At 44.5% G+C, this 17,017-nt stretch overlaps 6 protein-coding genes across 6 annotated transcripts; 3 read left to right on the top strand and 3 right to left on the bottom strand.

The window, feature by feature from the left end:
- Nucleotides 1–11: 11 nt before the first annotated feature.
- FA14DRAFT_7739 (uncharacterized protein) lies at nt 12–955 on the bottom strand. Its single transcript, XM_025502867.1, has 3 exons — nt 640–955; nt 473–551; nt 12–409 (listed from the first exon to the last, which is right to left on the bottom strand). Exons 1-3 carry the CDS (start codon nt 667–669, stop codon nt 102–104), a joined length of 417 nt encoding a protein of 138 aa, XP_025357195.1. The 5' UTR covers nt 670–955; the 3' UTR covers nt 12–101.
- A 1,400-nt stretch (nt 956–2,355) lies between these two features.
- FA14DRAFT_119081 (Ketosamine-3-kinase) lies at nt 2,356–4,637 on the top strand (the record flags this gene model as incomplete). Its single annotated transcript, XM_025496333.1, has 2 exons — nt 2,356–2,664; nt 4,149–4,637. Coding segments are annotated over 2 exons (798 nt in total), but the record flags the coding sequence as incomplete, so codon positions are not given.
- A 3,358-nt stretch (nt 4,638–7,995) lies between these two features.
- FA14DRAFT_176195 (uncharacterized protein) lies at nt 7,996–8,357 on the bottom strand (the record flags this gene model as incomplete). Its single annotated transcript, XM_025500648.1, has 2 exons — nt 7,996–8,061; nt 8,193–8,357. 2 exons carry the CDS (start codon nt 8,355–8,357, stop codon nt 7,996–7,998), a joined length of 231 nt encoding a protein of 76 aa, XP_025357193.1.
- A 424-nt stretch (nt 8,358–8,781) lies between these two features.
- On the top strand, nt 8,782–13,233 carry FA14DRAFT_159192 (nucleoporin-domain-containing protein). The gene has a single exon (XM_025498096.1). The coding sequence runs from the start codon at nt 8,823–8,825 to the stop codon at nt 13,122–13,124; it is 4,302 nt and encodes a 1,433-aa protein (XP_025357192.1). The 5' UTR covers nt 8,782–8,822; the 3' UTR covers nt 13,125–13,233.
- FA14DRAFT_159191 (uncharacterized protein) lies at nt 13,164–14,433 on the bottom strand. The gene has a single exon (XM_025498095.1). The coding sequence runs from the start codon at nt 14,409–14,411 to the stop codon at nt 13,278–13,280; it is 1,134 nt and encodes a 377-aa protein (XP_025357191.1). The 5' UTR covers nt 14,412–14,433; the 3' UTR covers nt 13,164–13,277.
- Nucleotides 14,434–14,623: 190 nt separating this feature from the next.
- FA14DRAFT_117587 (uncharacterized protein) lies at nt 14,624–17,005 on the top strand (the record flags this gene model as incomplete). The annotated part of the gene is made up of 2 exons (XM_025496239.1): nt 14,624–14,759; nt 14,847–17,005. 2 exons carry the CDS (start codon nt 14,624–14,626, stop codon nt 17,003–17,005), a joined length of 2,295 nt encoding a protein of 764 aa, XP_025357190.1.
- Nucleotides 17,006–17,017: the final 12 nt, after the last annotated feature.

Here is a 17,017-nt window from a genome sequence, read left to right as displayed (position 1 = left end):
CGTAATGATAAGAGTAACATTTTGTAGATTTCTTGGGTATTCCGGTGACTATCGTAAAGCGGTGACATTAGGAGAAAAGACGAAGTTGAGAGGGATGCTAACTATGAACTTCCAAAGATAAAGTTAGGACATCTTGCCATTTGAGCAGGCGTAAGAGGAGTTGCTTTTGTATAATCATTTACCGAACCATACCATTTCCCATCACAAACTTGACAAGCACAAGCACAATCACCGCTTGGCGGCTGTAGGAAATTCATTTGTTGACATCTTGAATCGGTCGAACAAACGAAGAGGCATTGCGTTGGGATACGATGAGAGGAAAGTTGGCCGGGATCGGTACTTGGACCGTTGTCTACCTTTATTGGTGGAACAGGTCTGACTTGATGAAAGCCTCTTTTAGATGGTAGTGCTACAAGATAGTGATGTATGGTGAGTGGTAGGGTTACTGAGCGTCATGACAAGTCGCACTTACCCAAAACAATCATTGACATGAGAGAAAGCGTCAATAGGACGATCGGGGGATGAGCTTTTGCCATGGTGAATATTGTGAACTGCAGGTGGGTGTCAGAGATGATTTAAGTTTTGATGGGTAAGGCTTATATATATATATTACATCTGTCATTTTGGGTCGCTTCTTACCGCCGGAAAGCAAGGTGATGATTTCCACATGGTCGATCAATACGCATTTGGTATGTATTCCTTCGAAGGACGGTCTGACATTTTCTGCGCTAATGAATAGGGTTTTGACAATCAATCAATGCATTCATAGGCAGGGAGCTTTTTATTCCATACGTTAAAGTTTATTTCATCTTTTAGCTTCTCATTTTAACACCAGCTAACTGCAAGGAACTCGAACCGTTGTCCCTTCCCCCCTCCCCGAGTGAGAGACATTTTTTTGCATGATTGCGATCAATAAAGGATAGAATACTTAAATTCGAGTGACTTTTATGGGTGAGTGGTCTGATCAATTCCGACGACGCAACATGTCGGACCGAGAATCAGAGGAATAGGCGGCGGAGAGGTCCATTTTACCGGTATATACAGATACTTTTACGGCTCCATATTTGCGTACTATAAGCACGAATGTCATTCGCTGCCAACACACAAGAAGGTTGTCAGATTGATGATTTGGTGATGATGAGCATTCAACTTGGCAAAAAGGTTGAAATGAGAATCAAATGCATGCCCCTCTTTTTATATAGCCAAAAGAGAAAGAGTCAAGCTTAGATAATCGAGAATGAATGCAGCTTATTAAACCGGGCGGGATAAATACAGAAAATGCATGGGCCATCTGCAATTATTTCTTTCGCGGGCGCTGTGCAGCCAGCCCATTCTGTTTGCGTTGGTGCCTCTCTTCTCATTTTTCTCTAGCGGAAACGGCAATACGCATGAAGGGAGGGATTTGGATTTCCCATCTTAGTCTGGACCTCATGCAAGCTGAAAACCTTTTTTTGTTTTATTTTTTCTCATTGGCGTATGTACTGCATTGCCTGCAGGCATCATTGTTGTGTGTTGTTGTGAGTGAGTGAGTGAGCTATTCTAGTCCCACCCACCGCTTCTCATGTATGACTAGTCGGATTGATCTTTAACAATGGGATTTGCCTTGTAAACCTAGCAAGCAGCCAGGATACGTACATACATACATCTATGACGCTCTAATGCTGCACACATGCAATTACCTAAATCGAATGGTCCTATTTTATTTTTATTTTCTCTCATTTGTTTAATACAATGCGTGCAGGTTCGGATGTGGTAAAAATGAGTACAAGCATTGATTTGCCGACACAATTTAAAAAAAAAGAAGGAAGCGGATTACAGACAAATGCAAGCCAAATGGGTCAGCATACTACTTCATTCTCCGAGTCAATTTATAGCACTTCCTTCAAAGCAGACATACATGACTATTGAACATTTCTTGAATGCCTTGTCTTCATGCCAGCTTTAGCACCCTAAACGTTCTCTTCTACTGCAGTGCATCTCAGAAGAGGGACGAAAGTGGCTAAAGGTGTTTGTTGCATGAATTCAAAGCAAACGAACAGGGATCATTCTTTACAACGCACTCTCTATTCACCTTTTTTGCTCAGCAATCGTTAGCATTAGTATCTACTTTTCCGGTTCCACTTCAACTCTGCTTTGTTCCGAACAATCAAAAGGGTAACCAACTCACAACCAACCAAACATGATTACAATCGATCATTCCTAGTGAATCAAAAGACGACATCACCACCAAGAAAAACTTCAAAGATGACTCTTGACGCTGAATTGCAGCAAATTATGCTGCAAAGATGCTCTTCGATAGGGTCATCATTTACCAGCAAAGGTGGAAATCGTGTATTGGCACAACCATCAAATCGAATGTTGTTTGCAAAACTCGGTCCGGTAGCACAAGTGATGGGAGAAGCAGAATCTTTGGCTGCTATGCACAAAGCAAGCGTTCAAGCAGGTCATTCGGAAGAAGAATGTTTGATTCCTACAGTACATGCATATGGAACGACACAAGACGGAACAAAAGCATTCTTGGTGACCGATTACAAAGACCTTTCAGGCGGTCTTGGCAGACAAAATCAAAGAATTCTCGGAAAACGATTGGCGGAGATGCATTTGCACGGAACAAGTTCGAACGGCATGTTTGGTTTCGAAAGGCCAACGCATTGTGGTGAAACGGTGAGTGATATCGTTGTGTTATGAGGGTAGGGGAAAGCTATGTTGGTTAAGGGTCGAAGAATGGCCTCATCAAAACATCGTCTATGCTGCTACAAAGGGAATCGGTTGTTCAAAGGACCGATCATGAATGGCGTTCGCGGAGACGCTTGGCCGGTAAAGAGCACATGATGATGGTATTTAATTTGGCGTCACGCAGGCGGTAACGAGCTCGATGATCGAGAATAACAAATTCAATTCAAGCGAAGGAGCCGCGCAATCGAGAGCAGCCGCAAATATGGCACGTTCGTCCTGAAAATCATGACGATTGCTATGCTAATGCAAAACTTTTACGGGCCGTTACAATGGTAATTCTTGCACAGAGAAGGACTTTCAAAATCAACATTTCTCTTTTTCTAGACAAATGTTTTGCTTGATTACGCAACTTTGGCGCCTTTGTTACCAGCTCTGATAAATGCGGGTCCGTATCGATCCGCTGAAAGACAAAGGCACCTTTTCGGCCAATGTTGTGTGCCTTTTGTACGGAGTATCAAATAGGGAGGATTTGGGCGTCCAATTCGATCATCGGCTCCATCTTTCAACGGCTCATTTGCAAATGCAGCGTTCGCAAAGGCTGTACACAACACATGATCCTCCTCAGCCAATGCTCACTTTGTCCAAATCTTGGCTGCAAGTCCTAGGCTAAACGTCTCAAGTTATTGCAATATCTATGACGCATTGAATTTGCGGTCAAAATTTCAGTTGCGTATTGCATTTTGGTCGGGGTATTTCTGCATATCCCAACTCATAAAGGGGGTACTCATTACCATCCGTCATCCTTCTCCGCCGTCGCCGTTTTTGCCGCAAAAGAGGAAAAAATGCGTCTCCTTTTTCAAGACATTCCTTTCGGAAAAGCTCAAGACAAATTTACCCCTGCAAGTTCTCCTTCTGCGGTGCAATTCGTTTGCCAAATTTCAATTCTTGCCTCTTTCTGTTCCTCTATGCGCCACCCCTCTTTGATCTCATCTGCAAAATGCAGTCAATACGCTGAGGGCTGCAAAGAATAGGAGTTGCAAAATTCTACTGGTTGATTTGACGGGGTCATAAAAATTGTGCTAGCAGCCTCTTTTTGCCGTCTTTTGTTATTGTTTTTTTTTTTTCTTGACAAAGATTATTGACAAGAAAAATGATCATCAGACACTGCCTCGAGCCTTTAAATCCACTCTATCGAACGGAATGCAGAGCAGAGGAAATTGCATGATATTACGGATTTGGACGAATTCGCTCCGACTTGAAAGAGAATGCAACCACAGCTTTCCCTTGTCTTTTTCCATATGAATTCCTGAAAAAATGCTGACAATTCTTTCTCCTTCCTGCTATCAATCCTACCAACCCACACTCGATACACTCATTAACATCACCTAAATCATCTTCTGATGTCGACCACACCCATTGCGTGATCTTGTAACGACATGTCACCTTTTGCTTCATACATTTCGATCGAACAGGAACAAGACAATACGTGGACAAAAACATGGCCAGACTTTTGGGCAGATAGACGAATTGGCGATTTGGTTCGACGCAGTGGCGATGCCGAATTAGCAAAACTAGAAGATCAATTACGCAAAAAAGTATATCCTTTACTCTTTAACGATCATGCGATGAAAAATGTACGACCAGCAATCATACATGGAGATCTTTGGAGTGGCAATTCCGGTACTGATGAATCGACTGGACAACCAATCATCTTTGATCCCTCATCGAGCTATTGCCACAATGAAGCAGAATTGGGAATCATGAAAATGTTTGGCGGTTATGGAAGTGAATTTTTTGAAGCCTACCACAACGTAATCCCCAAAGCAGAACCCCACTATGAGCAAAGGATGGACATGTACGAGGCTTACCACCATTTGAACCATTTCGTCATCTTTGGTGGCGGTTATCGATCTGGCACAGTACGAATATTCAAGAAATTGATTGCATGGGCAGATGAGCAGAATGCAAAAGGCGGCAATGGAGGTTCGGATGACAACGATGATGGAGACAACGACGAAGGTGAAGGATCAAAAAGCAGAAGAGGCTTACGTGGCGGTGCCCGTACTGATGACAACGTTTCTGGAAGCTGGCAAAATGTCAACGTACATCAAGAACGTAACAACGGCAGGTCTCCGCCATCACCTACTTCGGGCGGCGCAGGACTTACTGCGCATTCACCCGCGAGCGAAGGTTATAATTGCGATCAAACAATCTCACGCAATCCTGCTAATGCCATTGTTCCAACACCTGCACAAATATCTGATTTCTTCAGTCAGATGGTCTGCTACATTTGGTTCAGCTCTGGCCTGCCCACACGATCAAGACCAAGCACACCCGCTCGTAGTCCTACAAGCGTCCATTTGCCACTACAATCATCTCCACTCGCACCTCGTCGTCACGTACCAAATGGACACGGGTTGGCCAACAGTGCTCGAAATGGACAGAGATCACACGCAAAAGTAGCCAGTACGAGCGCATTGCCTTCTGCCAATGCACAAGATGTGTCAAAAACGATGCAAAACAATCTTATTTCTTCATCTATTGCATCGACTAGCGGTGTCAACTTGAAATCCATCTCTTCCGATCCGATCATGCAAAGATTACAACCCAAAGGTCGCTTCTTACGATTTACAAGAGAACTACTTGGTACGACACAATTGTCAACTTCGGTCATCACCTTGGCTCTGATTTACGTACACAAACTAAAGATGAAGCATCCTCACTTGCGAGGGAGGGAGGGGAGTGAATACCGTGTAGCAATTTCTGCATTGATGCTGGCAAACAAGATCTTGGATGACAACACATATCTCAACAAAACCTGGGCTGAAATCTCTGGAATGCCACTCATTGAAATTAGCAAGATGGAAGTTGAATTTTGGCTAGGCTTGAAGATGGAAATGCACATCAGCAAGTACGATTATGACGCTGGCCTTCATGAATTGCAACTGTTGGCAAATGATCGTGCGCGATTGATACGTGAGCGTGAAGCACTTTTGAAAAAGATGGCATTCCAACAACACCAGCAGCAACATCAACAAAAGAAGTTGTTTGCTACACCTTACCATGTGCCATCTCATCCTTCTTATGGTCAAGATCCTTCACCAAAAGTACGTCCAAATGCGCAATGCTCAATCAGACAGTCAGTGCCTGATATTCAACAGCATGATTGGCAAATAATGACAGAAGCCGCTGCACATAGACATCCAATGTCCAGTCCTTGGAATCAGAACTATCATCAGCCGCAAGCCGTTCGTCATTCGATAGGAAATGGCGAACTCTTTCAAGCTCAAGCGAATTGGAGTTCAAACTTGAACGCCAGACCGATCTCTCCTGAGAACAACATGATGCATTCCGGTGTTAGTCACATCTCTCCTCCACAAAGACAGACGCCTTACACGATGCCTTCTAGCCCTTTGTCGCAAGGATCTGCAGTTCCATCTTTAGCAACAGGTTCGAATGATGCTTTAGCTTGCTTCTCTGAAGTGGAAGCATCTACACCGCAAGATATGATGCCATTCTATGCAATGGACCAATTGATGCCCATGGTGGATGGATACAATGGTATTCCGCAAAATACACAAGCTCATATGCCTTCCAATGAACAGCAACAGCCTCAAATGGGAAGTGAGTTCCCTTCTGAGTCAATGTATCGATCTACGATGGTCAATCCTTCCCAGCCGTATCACCATCAACAAGCTTCGTTGCCGCACGGTATTCATCCATCTTCTCGTCCTACTTCGGCGCAAACAGCTTACAGTGGCTTGAAGAGAGAATTCGAGAAGACAAAGTTTGGCTCGACTTCTCCTCAAGATGTCCGGGCAGGCAAACGCTTTGCATTTGATTCGAATGTTGCGGAAGGCAATAGGATGAAGCGTAGTCGATTCTCTTCTGCTGGCTTCCAGTCTCCATCAGATCGAGGTCAATGGGGAGCGCGCACGCAAAGACCGATGAGTAGTAGCTCGCCATACTCGCATCCTTTGGACTACTCACAGCGATATCATGCTTCTGTCTCACCATCAAATGTGATGCAGCCTGCGCGATTGGCTTCGCCTTCTTCGTTGGCACCATTTGCGGTTCAGCCTTACGGGTTTGCCACACCTCCTTTTGTGCCAATGCCTGAAGATGGTTCAATGAACATGACGATGCCGGGAAATAGCGAAGTTCCATTTGCAGAGTTGACTCCTATGGCATCGGAAAAGTATGGCAATTACCATTCCGTCTTTTCTTCTGCATTGACACCAAATTCATTAGCGGCCCCATTGCAATTTGCAAATGGATCTTGGCCTATGATGGATCGTGGCAGAGCACCTTTGAAATACTACAGCCTGGCCGCAGGTGAAGCTCGAGGCAATCTCGGTCAATATGTTCCACCTCAAACACATGCAATGAACATGGCACATAATCATTACGGGCGAACCTTTGCTCCAAATGTGCACACGTCTCACGGTATGCACAATACAGGCTTTAACTCCACCCATGGAACTCCATCGAATCTGATGTCCAATCTCGAGATTCCTCAATCGAATCCTATTCGATCTGCTGAAGCACAACGAGCAGCATCGTCATCATACGATGCTCATGTGAGTACGAACAAGTTGGGCGCTCCACAACCTTCTCTCACAATGGCAACAACAACGCCCGTTAGCGAATTTGGTATTCATCAAGAGCAATATCCTTGGGGAATCGGACATTTTAACACTCAAATGAGCGCAGGTGCCGAACAAAGCTTTGTGGATGCTCATCAAAATAAAATGTTAAATAGACCAAATGATCCTCCACCGTTTGCTTTGGATCCACAAGGCTGGCCGTTGGCAAGTACATCTACTGCAAATAGTTTCTTGTTTCCCTACCATCTGGTATCTGCAAACCACTCGCAAGTCTAATCTTGAAGGTGAAGAGTCGTAGGGACAAGTCTCTATTTACAAATAAGCATTTCTCCTTCTTTCTTTCCTTTGCTTCGAAATCGATCTTGCACATTTATACAAATTCATACATTCTCATCCATAAACGCATTTCACATCTCTCATCAAATAGCATCTTACTCAATATCAAATCATGTACTTTTTACCTCATCTTTCATAGGCAACCATCTGCACGCATAATTACATCATCTCTTGCGCATTGAAATCTTGTGTTTGCACTGAAATTGGTAGGACCAGCAGGCGCAAAGGGATTGAAACATCTTTAGAGTGTGGTTTCATATGCAGTCGAGAAGCGAAGTACTGGGTCGATCCGACTAAAGCATTAAGTTTCTGTGATTTTCAAAAATCAGACTGTCGTGAGCCTCAATTTAACAATATAGATTCAAGTTTCATTACATCAATGATGTTCTTCTCCATGTCCGTGTCCTTCATCGTGATGTCCGTCCCAAGGATGTTTGAGGCCCTGAAATAGAAAGAGGAAGTATCAGCATCTGAAAGCATTCATACCATGTGCATACAGCCACATTGTGAAGAGAAGGTGTTGGTTCCTCAAGAAAGACTACAACAATTCTATCCCGGCCAAAAGCTACTTACCAGTAGAACGGGTCCATCGTGATAAGCACGATAAAAGATCCAAAAGAACATCGTTCCACCTAAAAGTTTTGCACCGAAACGATGATGGAATGCAGGAGGATGAGGATGGAATCCGTATGCTGGACGATACCAGCGTGATCCTTTGTGGGCTGATTCTCCTGCCATTGTGTATAGGTATGTGCGGTATCGGTATGTGTTTTGTCAAGTATCCGGATCGAAGAAGATTTTTGCAGAGGCGTTCAATGCTCTTCGTTACTGTATAGATCTAGCACTTGCTATATGTTGTTAAATGCACCGGTGACCTTTTCTGTTACCAAGTGATGCTTCGAATGAATGAGTGAATGTGTAAGTCGAGGTAGTGATCGGGAAGGAGATTGCACGCACCAATGGTTAGGAAGTAGAATAGCGCCAACGCCTGGGTAACACTCAAGCGCAAGTACACGTGAGCATATAGAGACGATAACCCAGGCACACAAACAGGGCGTTCCTATCGCGTAGTTGTAACAACTTTAGACACTAAAAAGAAAGAGATGTTTGTTAAACGCGAAGAATGTTGGTTTACTAGAAAGGCATTCATCATCACGACTTGCATCCGATCACAGCAGATAAGCTGATAAACAAAGGCAAAGGATGGCAGACGCAAGCTCCTCAGGTAATGCGTCTAGCTCTTCTGCCAATTTGCTCGAAGATGATCGATTCTTTGCAAAATTGGATCGAGCATCAAACACAATCAGAGCATTCTCTCAAGAAGATGCTCGATGGGGTGATTTGAACGATCATCTTAGCGCTGCTCAGTATCAATACAAACTCCAACTAATCAGTCCATGGGCTCCATTGGAAAGGAAACGTGTTTGGAGTATACCTGATGCTGTTATAGAAGCAAGCTCTTCCGCACAAACCTATGCATCTCAAGGTTTGTTCCCCGAAATAGAGCGGGCATGGATCATCATTGACACTCGACTATATCTGTGGAATTATCTGGATGCATCACAATCCGCTTTCGAGTCTTATGAACATCCCGAACGTGTCATTCAGTCTGTCGGTCTCGTACAACCAAGAGCGGGAGTATTTATCGAATCGATCAAACATGTGCTTGTCATTTGCACAAGTACTTCAGTCAGTCTTCTGGGATTGGCCATTGAAGATGCGTCAGCAAATCCAGCAAGCTCCAATGGAAACGCAACCTCTTCAGGTACAGCAAACAATGCAACAAACGCTTCAGCGACCCCTTCTACATCTGCGGGAGCTCGCAATACTTCAACTGGCAAACAATTGAAGCTGTTTGTGACAGAAATGTCTGCTTCTACTGATGGCGTTCAATTGTCTGATGTATGCGGGACGGATGAAGGACGCATCTTTTGTAAAGGTAATGATGGTTGTTTATACGAGATCATGTATCAAGCCAACGAGGGTTGGTTTAGCAACAGATGTGGTCTACGCAATGTGACAAATCCTCGTTTATCCAACCTCGTACCCAACTTCATTCAAGGAAAGCAAAAGGAGACCCTCGATTTCATCTCTGTAGATTCTGCAAGAAATGTCGTTTACACCCTTCACAAGGGAAGTGAGATCGAAATTCACCATCTGCCATCCAAAGATTCCTCAAAGCCTCCCGTAAAAGTCGCACGAGCCAAGGATATTTGCCGACATGCTAATATGATGTTTTCAAACACATCTCTCTTGCAACCTAATGAATTCTTAATCACCTGGATGAAGCCGATCAGCGCAGCCGAAAGTCGCAATATCCACTTAGTCGCAGTAACAAGCAAAGGCGTTCGTCTATATTTCACCAATCAACGCACCGGGTGGAGAGCCTTGAGCACATATTCGTCTATGAATTCAAATAATAGCGATCCAAACGCACCAACCTGTCTTGAGTTGATCTACGTACGTCCACCACCACCCGCAGGACAGACGCAATCAGTCGAAGGCGGCATGGCAATGATGCAATCCCAACAACAACAACATCCGTCTCAGCAACAGTCTTCCTCTCCAACATCCTCCACAAACTTTGCACCTCACCAGCCTGCTATTCAAGGACTTCATCACGCTTATTATGCTGACGGCTTGTTCTTGGCCGCTTCTCAGTATACACTAGAACCTACGGGCTCGATGGATTGCATCTTGTGTACAACTAGAGCTATCCCTTCTGGTGATTTCAGTCGACCTTCTGGTGGATTACCCTCTTCAAGCAGCCTAACAGCGCCTACAGGAAGCGCAATTGGACCAGCCGATCTGGCAGACACCGCAACCGACATTCTGGTGCAAGGAGCAACATGGGCAATCGCTGAAGTGAAAAGGAAATCTCATTCCACTGCGGAAGATCGATTGCATCCTCTCGCATTACAGATGATTCAGCCACCACGTGTGTTCCTCATCCTTACCAGCAGTGGACTTTTTGTTTTGACAGAACAACGTCCGATTGATACTCTGAAAGGACTTCTACAGACTGGCACACTTTACGATCAAACGGTACATGAATTTTTTAAGAAGTATGGACAGTCGCAAAGCTGTGCAATGAGTTTGGCAATTGCCAGTCAAAACACCCTTCTAAGCCTGGCACCTGAGACATTCATCTCTTCCGATCTACAAACCCAAGATGGATCATATCAATTGCTGAGCAAGGATGTCGTTTCGCATGCTTGGAGAATCTTTTTCGATTTTGGAGGATACCCAAGGTATGAGCCTCCACCATACCCAAGTCAGCCGGCTAGCGATGGAAAGGTGACTCTCAGTGGACGTCATGATGGTTTGGCAATCTATCTTACTCGTCTTCTACGGCCATTCTGGACGCAGAAAATTACAAAGAAGCAAATCATACCGGGAGAAGGTGAAAGATTCGTGCCAAATATACCAGCAGCCGGCCTTACGGGACCGCAAAGGGAATTGCAAGGCTTGCAAACATTTTTGCAACAAAACGCTCAATTGTTTGGCCTGGGCAATTCATCCGGTGGAAGCATAGGTCAAAATAGATCTTCACTAAATAGATCGACTGGTACCTCACCAGAGGGTGAACAAGTCGCTATGCAGGCGGAGAATGATAGTTTTGAGGCTCTGAAGGCATTGCTATCCAGAAGCTTAGAAGCGCTAAGCTTTGTTCTTTTATTGATTGATTATCGTTTACCCAACCTCGTTCAACGCTGTCAGCCAGAGCTGCAAACGCAGCTGGCTAATTTGACATTTGCCGACCTGATCATCACACGTCAAGGAAGGGATATTGGAAGGTCACTCGTGGAAGCGGTTATTAATATGCAAATCTCATCACAAAGCAACATTGACGTCATTGCGGACGTATTGCAAGAAAGATGCGGAAGCTTTTGCAATTCTGACGATGTACGTCTATACAAGGCTATGGAATGTATTCGACGGGCAAAAGAAGCAGAAAAGAGTTTGGACGCAAATGGAAAAAGCGAATCTTTGCGTGAAAGTTTGCGTCTATTGAACAGGGCTACCTCTAATTTGCCCTTGAACAAATTGGAGAGCATTTGCGAAGATTATCGTTCGCTCAATTTCTATCATGGTGCTGTTGAGCTACCTCTCAAATGCGCTTCAAGCTGGGATCGTACCGGGATTGCGAAACAATATCGTGATGAAGGTTTGCCCGAGAATGATGTACGCAGCAAGGCTTATGATACCTCGATGAAGTGCTACACTTTGGTGCTAAAAGCCCTCGAAAGCGTAGATGCGGCATGTCAAAGTGATGCAGTCGTCAAGGCAAGGGAAGCGGGACAGATGAATACAGTGTTGCAAGTGGAAGAGCAAAGAGCATCAACGTACGCTGAAGCGCAATCCTCTACAGACCCATTGTTCCATGTGGCCATGTATGATTGGCTGCTATCCCGCAACAAGACTGATGAATTGCTACAAATTCGAAGTCCATATGTTGAAGAATATTTAAGGTCGGAGCCTATCACCTTGGAAAGGTGTTTGCTGCTTTGTATGTGGTACGTCAGCATCGGTCACAGTCTCTCGGCTGCTCAATTGTACTCTGGTTTGGCTCAATCGACTGAACTAGAGATCAATCTTGATGAAAGAGTCGAGTATCTCACAAAGGCATCAAGCAATGCTAAATCAGCTCAGCAAAACAATTCGCAGGACTTGATCCAATTTATCAGCGATATCGACGAGAAGTTGGAGGTGGCATCCGTGCAAATCGAAATCTACAAAGCTATTCAAGAAAGTTTGGAGATTGAAGACGAACAAAAGGCTAATTTACTCAACGTGCTCAACGATGGCCTACTGGACATCACTGCACTATACAGAGACTTTGCTGAACCATTATCTATGCACGAGATCAAGCTTTTGATCTATCACGTTGCCGATTATCGAGATGCAGAGCTAGCAAGGGATGCATGGGAGGCTCTCTTGGCTGAAGCACACAATGATGCTCTGGCTTTACCGGACACTCGACACGAGAAAGTTGCATCTGTGGTGATTGAATTAGGTCATCGCTTCTATCCGTCAGATGTGGCATTCCCAGTTGATATCTTGACAGAAATGTTGGAAAGGTATGCATACGAACAAAGCATTGAGAATCCACAATCACGTATTCCACTTGCTTGGTCTGCAAGGACGATGCTAATGGCAAACGTACCTCCTCTTTTGGTATTTGAAGTTTTGTTAGGTTTATTCGATGCAAAACGAGAACCATTCCAGATCGATTCGGCTCAATTATACATTCTGGCAGATATTGCTGATTTGGCAAGATTGTGGGTAGAAGAGATCTTGGGTACTGCTCAACCATCATTGGGTTTGAAGGATCCTTTGCTCAACTTTTCCGCTCGTAGGTTCGATGATGCATTGAATGCACTGTTGTTAGCTCTGAGCCATTTGGACCATGCTTCTTTACCGGCCAATTTGGAAAGCAGAAATGCCGACAAAGTTTCATCATCTCTCAAATGGACACAAGAGTTACTCCGAAGATCGTTCTAGGATGAAGGAGGGAATTATTAGAATATCGATCAAAAATGTAACAGTATACTTGCTGTCCTTCTTTAATGGAAGATCAGCGAGAGAAAATGCATTGCATAAAATACAGAACTAATATACACCAGTTTGAGATAGAGGTTATCTAAGTGTTCCCCGTTATCTGTCCTTCACCCCACTCATTCCTTTGAATCGTGGATCTTCTTGACGTGGACGGGATGTATCTTCGTTTGTCAAATGCGTCCACTTGCTTCTACCCTTTTTGCCGTAATCACGAACTTGCATTACATCTGGCAAATTCTTTTTATCGGCAGCTGATTCAGTCATGGCCGAATAATCTCTACCTTTCAAAATATCCAAATCTTGAAAGAAGCTACCTTTATGATAGTACTTCTGCATGAAACCTTGTTGCTCTCCTTCCTTTCTCTGCCTTTCCTTTTCTGCACGAGAAGCAGCAGCTTTGGCTAAATCTTCTCTCAACCTTTCTTCTTCCGGCATCGCTCTTCTCCTTTCTATTTCTGCTCTTTCTTCCTCTTTTGCTTTGAGTATTTCCCTTTCACGTTTTATCCTTGTTAATTCTCTTATTCTCCATGCAGCAAATTCACCTTCAGGATCTTTATCATCCGTATCCGATAAATCTGGCAACATTTCTTCATGTTCTTTCTCTTGTAGCTCTTGTCGTATTCTTTCGGCTGCCATCATGTGTGATTGTTTCTTTCTCGTCTCAGCCTCCCGTCTGGCTTTATCCTCTGCAGCCTTTTCAGCATCAACGTCTTCTTGTGTTTTCCCTGCTTTGCCCTCTTTCCCTCTCTTATTCTTTGGGACAAAAATCGGCTTTATCATTTGAGGCCGGTCATCCTCTGAAGAGGACTCTTCCTCTTCACTGTCAGTCTCGTATTCAGAGGATGATTGCTTCTTTGTAGTGCTGGGCTGCATAGATGGACCACTGCCCGGCTTGCGAAAGACTGGTTTATTTGATATAGCAGGTTCTTCGTCCGTATCCGTTTCATATTCGCTGCTTTCATCTTCCTGTTCGGGCTTCGCTTCGTTTTTCGGCTGCAATCTTATGTCCATCGACTTGTATGTCTGTGATCCATCTCCCGTACTAATCACAGTAGCAGCCTGTCTCTTCTCTACCGAAGGACCACTTTCGGATTGTTGTGTATTTTTATCTTCTTCTTCATCCGATGAATATGTCTCTCCAAGTCCGATTTGTGTTGGCGCTTTTCCCGGTCTATACCGTGTTGCTGCTCGTGCAACCCTGCCGGCTTGTTTGCCGTTATTTGATGGCATCTTATTGTCGTGGTTGTCCGAAGAGAAGTGATGGCAGGAGCTTAACATGTTTGAGTGTTACTTTCTATGCGTGCGCTGCGCCAAATTAGGTTCATGCAGTTTTCTCCACTTTAAAATCTTATTTTTTGGAAAGTTGAGAAGATTGGAAATGCGTTCTTTCATTCTAACCCATTCTCCACCATATCGAGGAGGGAGGCATTGGATTGAGCGAGATGCAGTACGAAAGCAGTCAAGCAGCTGGACCTTCAGGCTGGCTTCCATCACTCTTACCAGGATGGACGGAACATGTTGCTCCTAATGGTCAACTGTATTGGCATAACCAACATTCTAGACAGAGTACGTATCAGCGTCCTTCAAACATAGCTGGAACGATGCCTTCAGGCTCGAATGGCGGTAGACCCATATATTCTGGACCACCGCCTGGATTCCCTGAAGAGGCTCCATTGGTGGATACTGCAAGCAATGCGAATGAACGACCAAAGAAGAAGGAGGCTATTCCTGGTGCAGATGGATGGTTTCGAGTGAGAACGAATTTGGGCAACACCTTCTATGCACACAAAGAAAGTCAAAGAAGCGAATGGATCGTACCAGAAGAGATCAAAGAGCAGGTTCAGGTAATGGAGAGAGCAAAGAGACAGCAGAAAGAAGAATTGGCTCAGCGGCAGAGGGAAGAAAAGGCACATGCTGAACAAGTTCGCCGCGAAGAGCAAAGACGAAAAGAAGAGCAGGAGATAAAGAGAAAAGAGGCTGAAAGAATGAAGAGAGAGGGGAAACTTCGAAAAGAGCAGGAGAAAGAAGAGAGAATTCAAAGAGAACGTTTACGGACATTGCAAGAGGTGAACAAAAGAAAAAGAGAAAACGGCCCAGAAGACCAATCTGAGAATGGAATCTCGGAGAAGAAGGCTCGTTCCTCGATTGAGAATTCCACTGCAGCTGAACGAGATGAAGAAGACGAGGAGGCTTGGCAAAAACGGATAGCTGCAGAGATGGCTGCTGAAAGTGAAGTTGAGGATGGAGCAGCTGCAAACCGGGAACTCACTGCTGAACAAGCTAAAGCAATCTTTATGCACATGCTGACAGAGATGAACGGAACATCAAGCGAGATAAATCCAATGGCACCTTGGGATAAAGAGTTGCCAAAAATTGTCGACCATCGTGACTTCACAGTACTGAAAGAATTGAGCGATAAACAAGATGCTTTCAATGAATGGTGCCGATTACGCCTTCGTGAAAAGCGTGCCGCCAGAATGAATTCGAAGTCAAGTCAGAAAGGAGACGAGGCTGCTCCTGCAACTTCTCAATCAGATGCGGGTGATCGGCTTGCGGCATACCGAACCTTATTAGAGAGTGAAGTCACTTCCACACGTACTCATTGGGACGATTTCCGTAAGAGCTGGAAACGAGATCGTCGTTTCTTTGCATTCGGTCGTGATGAGCGAGAACGTGAAAAAGAGTTCAGGAATTGGCTCAAAGAACTAGGTGAACGTAAGAGACAGGCAGCCATTCGAAATGAGAATGGTTTTGTGCAATTGCTACAAGAGAAACTAGGATCCAGCTCTGAGAACCGCCTAGATCCTTCTACGAGTACATCTCAAGCTCAAAATCTCTGGTCTCAATGCAAGAAAACGCCTGGGCTAGACAGCGACCCAAGATATGATGCAGTTGGTAGCAGTAGCCGTCGAGCTGTATTGTTTGAAGAGTGGGCCAAAGGCAAGAGAAAGATCGACTCGCTTTCAGATACAGAGCCCAATCAAAGAAAGCAAGATGATACATCTACGAAGCAGGTCCATCGCGACTCAAATGACGCATTAAAGCAACGAGAAGAAGAAGTTGCAAGACAACGAAGACTATTACAAGGTAAAAAGACACGCACGTTAGGCAAAGCACTTTACGAAGAAGGTTTGACGGAATACAGACAATTGCTGATTGATGCAGTGAGAGATCCATTGACTATGTTTGAGAATGCATTCGACACTTTATCACGAGATGATCGATTCCATGCTCAGGCTTTGAGTCAAAATGAGAAACAGCGCATCTTTTACGAGCATGTCGATAATCTCAATCGACGTCGTTTGCGCTCTTTGGAAGAGGTGTTTGAAAAATATGCGCCTACTCTTGACACAGAGCGAGAAGTTGCTCTACCGCTCATCTTGGATGACGAGGAGATCGATCGCAAGCAGCTGACTCAATTACACGCTATCGTATCTGGCAGCAAGACTGTAGGTGACCTCTTCGACGAATGGCAGGCAAGACGTGAGCAGGAAGCACATAGAGCCTTTCTACAAATGCTCAAAGAGAATGCCTTTGTGGATTTCTGGGGTAGATTACGACAGGAGCATGAACGAAAGGCAGGTGATGGCGACAAGGATGCTACGACGGAAGAGGGAAATCTCACAAATGATGAAGATGAAGATGCAAATATACCCAGTCTACTTCAAATGGCCGCAACGATTGATTTAGATGAAATCCATGCAATCCTTCGCGATGATCAACGTTATCGTGCTTTTCGTCATAAACCTCGAATGCGCGAAGAATGGATTCGTGAGTATTTACAGCAAATGAAAGTACCAAAAAAGACTGTCTTTCAGCGATAGGAGGAGGAGAAA

This window comes from Meira miltonrushii (assembly GCF_003144205.1).
Source record: "Meira miltonrushii strain MCA 3882 unplaced genomic scaffold FA14scaffold_1, whole genome shotgun sequence".
Taxonomy (NCBI): domain Eukaryota; kingdom Fungi; phylum Basidiomycota; class Exobasidiomycetes; order Exobasidiales; family Brachybasidiaceae; genus Meira; species Meira miltonrushii.
This window is presented reverse-complemented; position numbering and strand designations above follow the sequence as displayed.

Coding starts and splice junctions, on each gene's coding strand:
- FA14DRAFT_7739 (XM_025502867.1), bottom strand. CDS start 669: ATGTGGAAATCATCACCTTGCTTTCCGGCG. Junction 552..639: donor CATCACCTTGCTTTCCGGCG/GTAAGAAGCGAC, acceptor ACCCACCTGCAG/TTCACAATATTCACCATGGC. Junction 410..472: donor CATGTCAATGATTGTTTTGG/GTAAGTGCGACT, acceptor ACTATCTTGTAG/CACTACCATCTAAAAGAGGC.
- FA14DRAFT_159192 (XM_025498096.1), top strand. CDS start 8,823: ATGGCAGACGCAAGCTCCTCAGGTAATGCGTCTAGCTCTTCTGCCAAT.
- FA14DRAFT_159191 (XM_025498095.1), bottom strand. CDS start 14,411: ATGCCATCAAATAACGGCAAACAAGCCGGCAGGGTTGCACGAGCAGCA.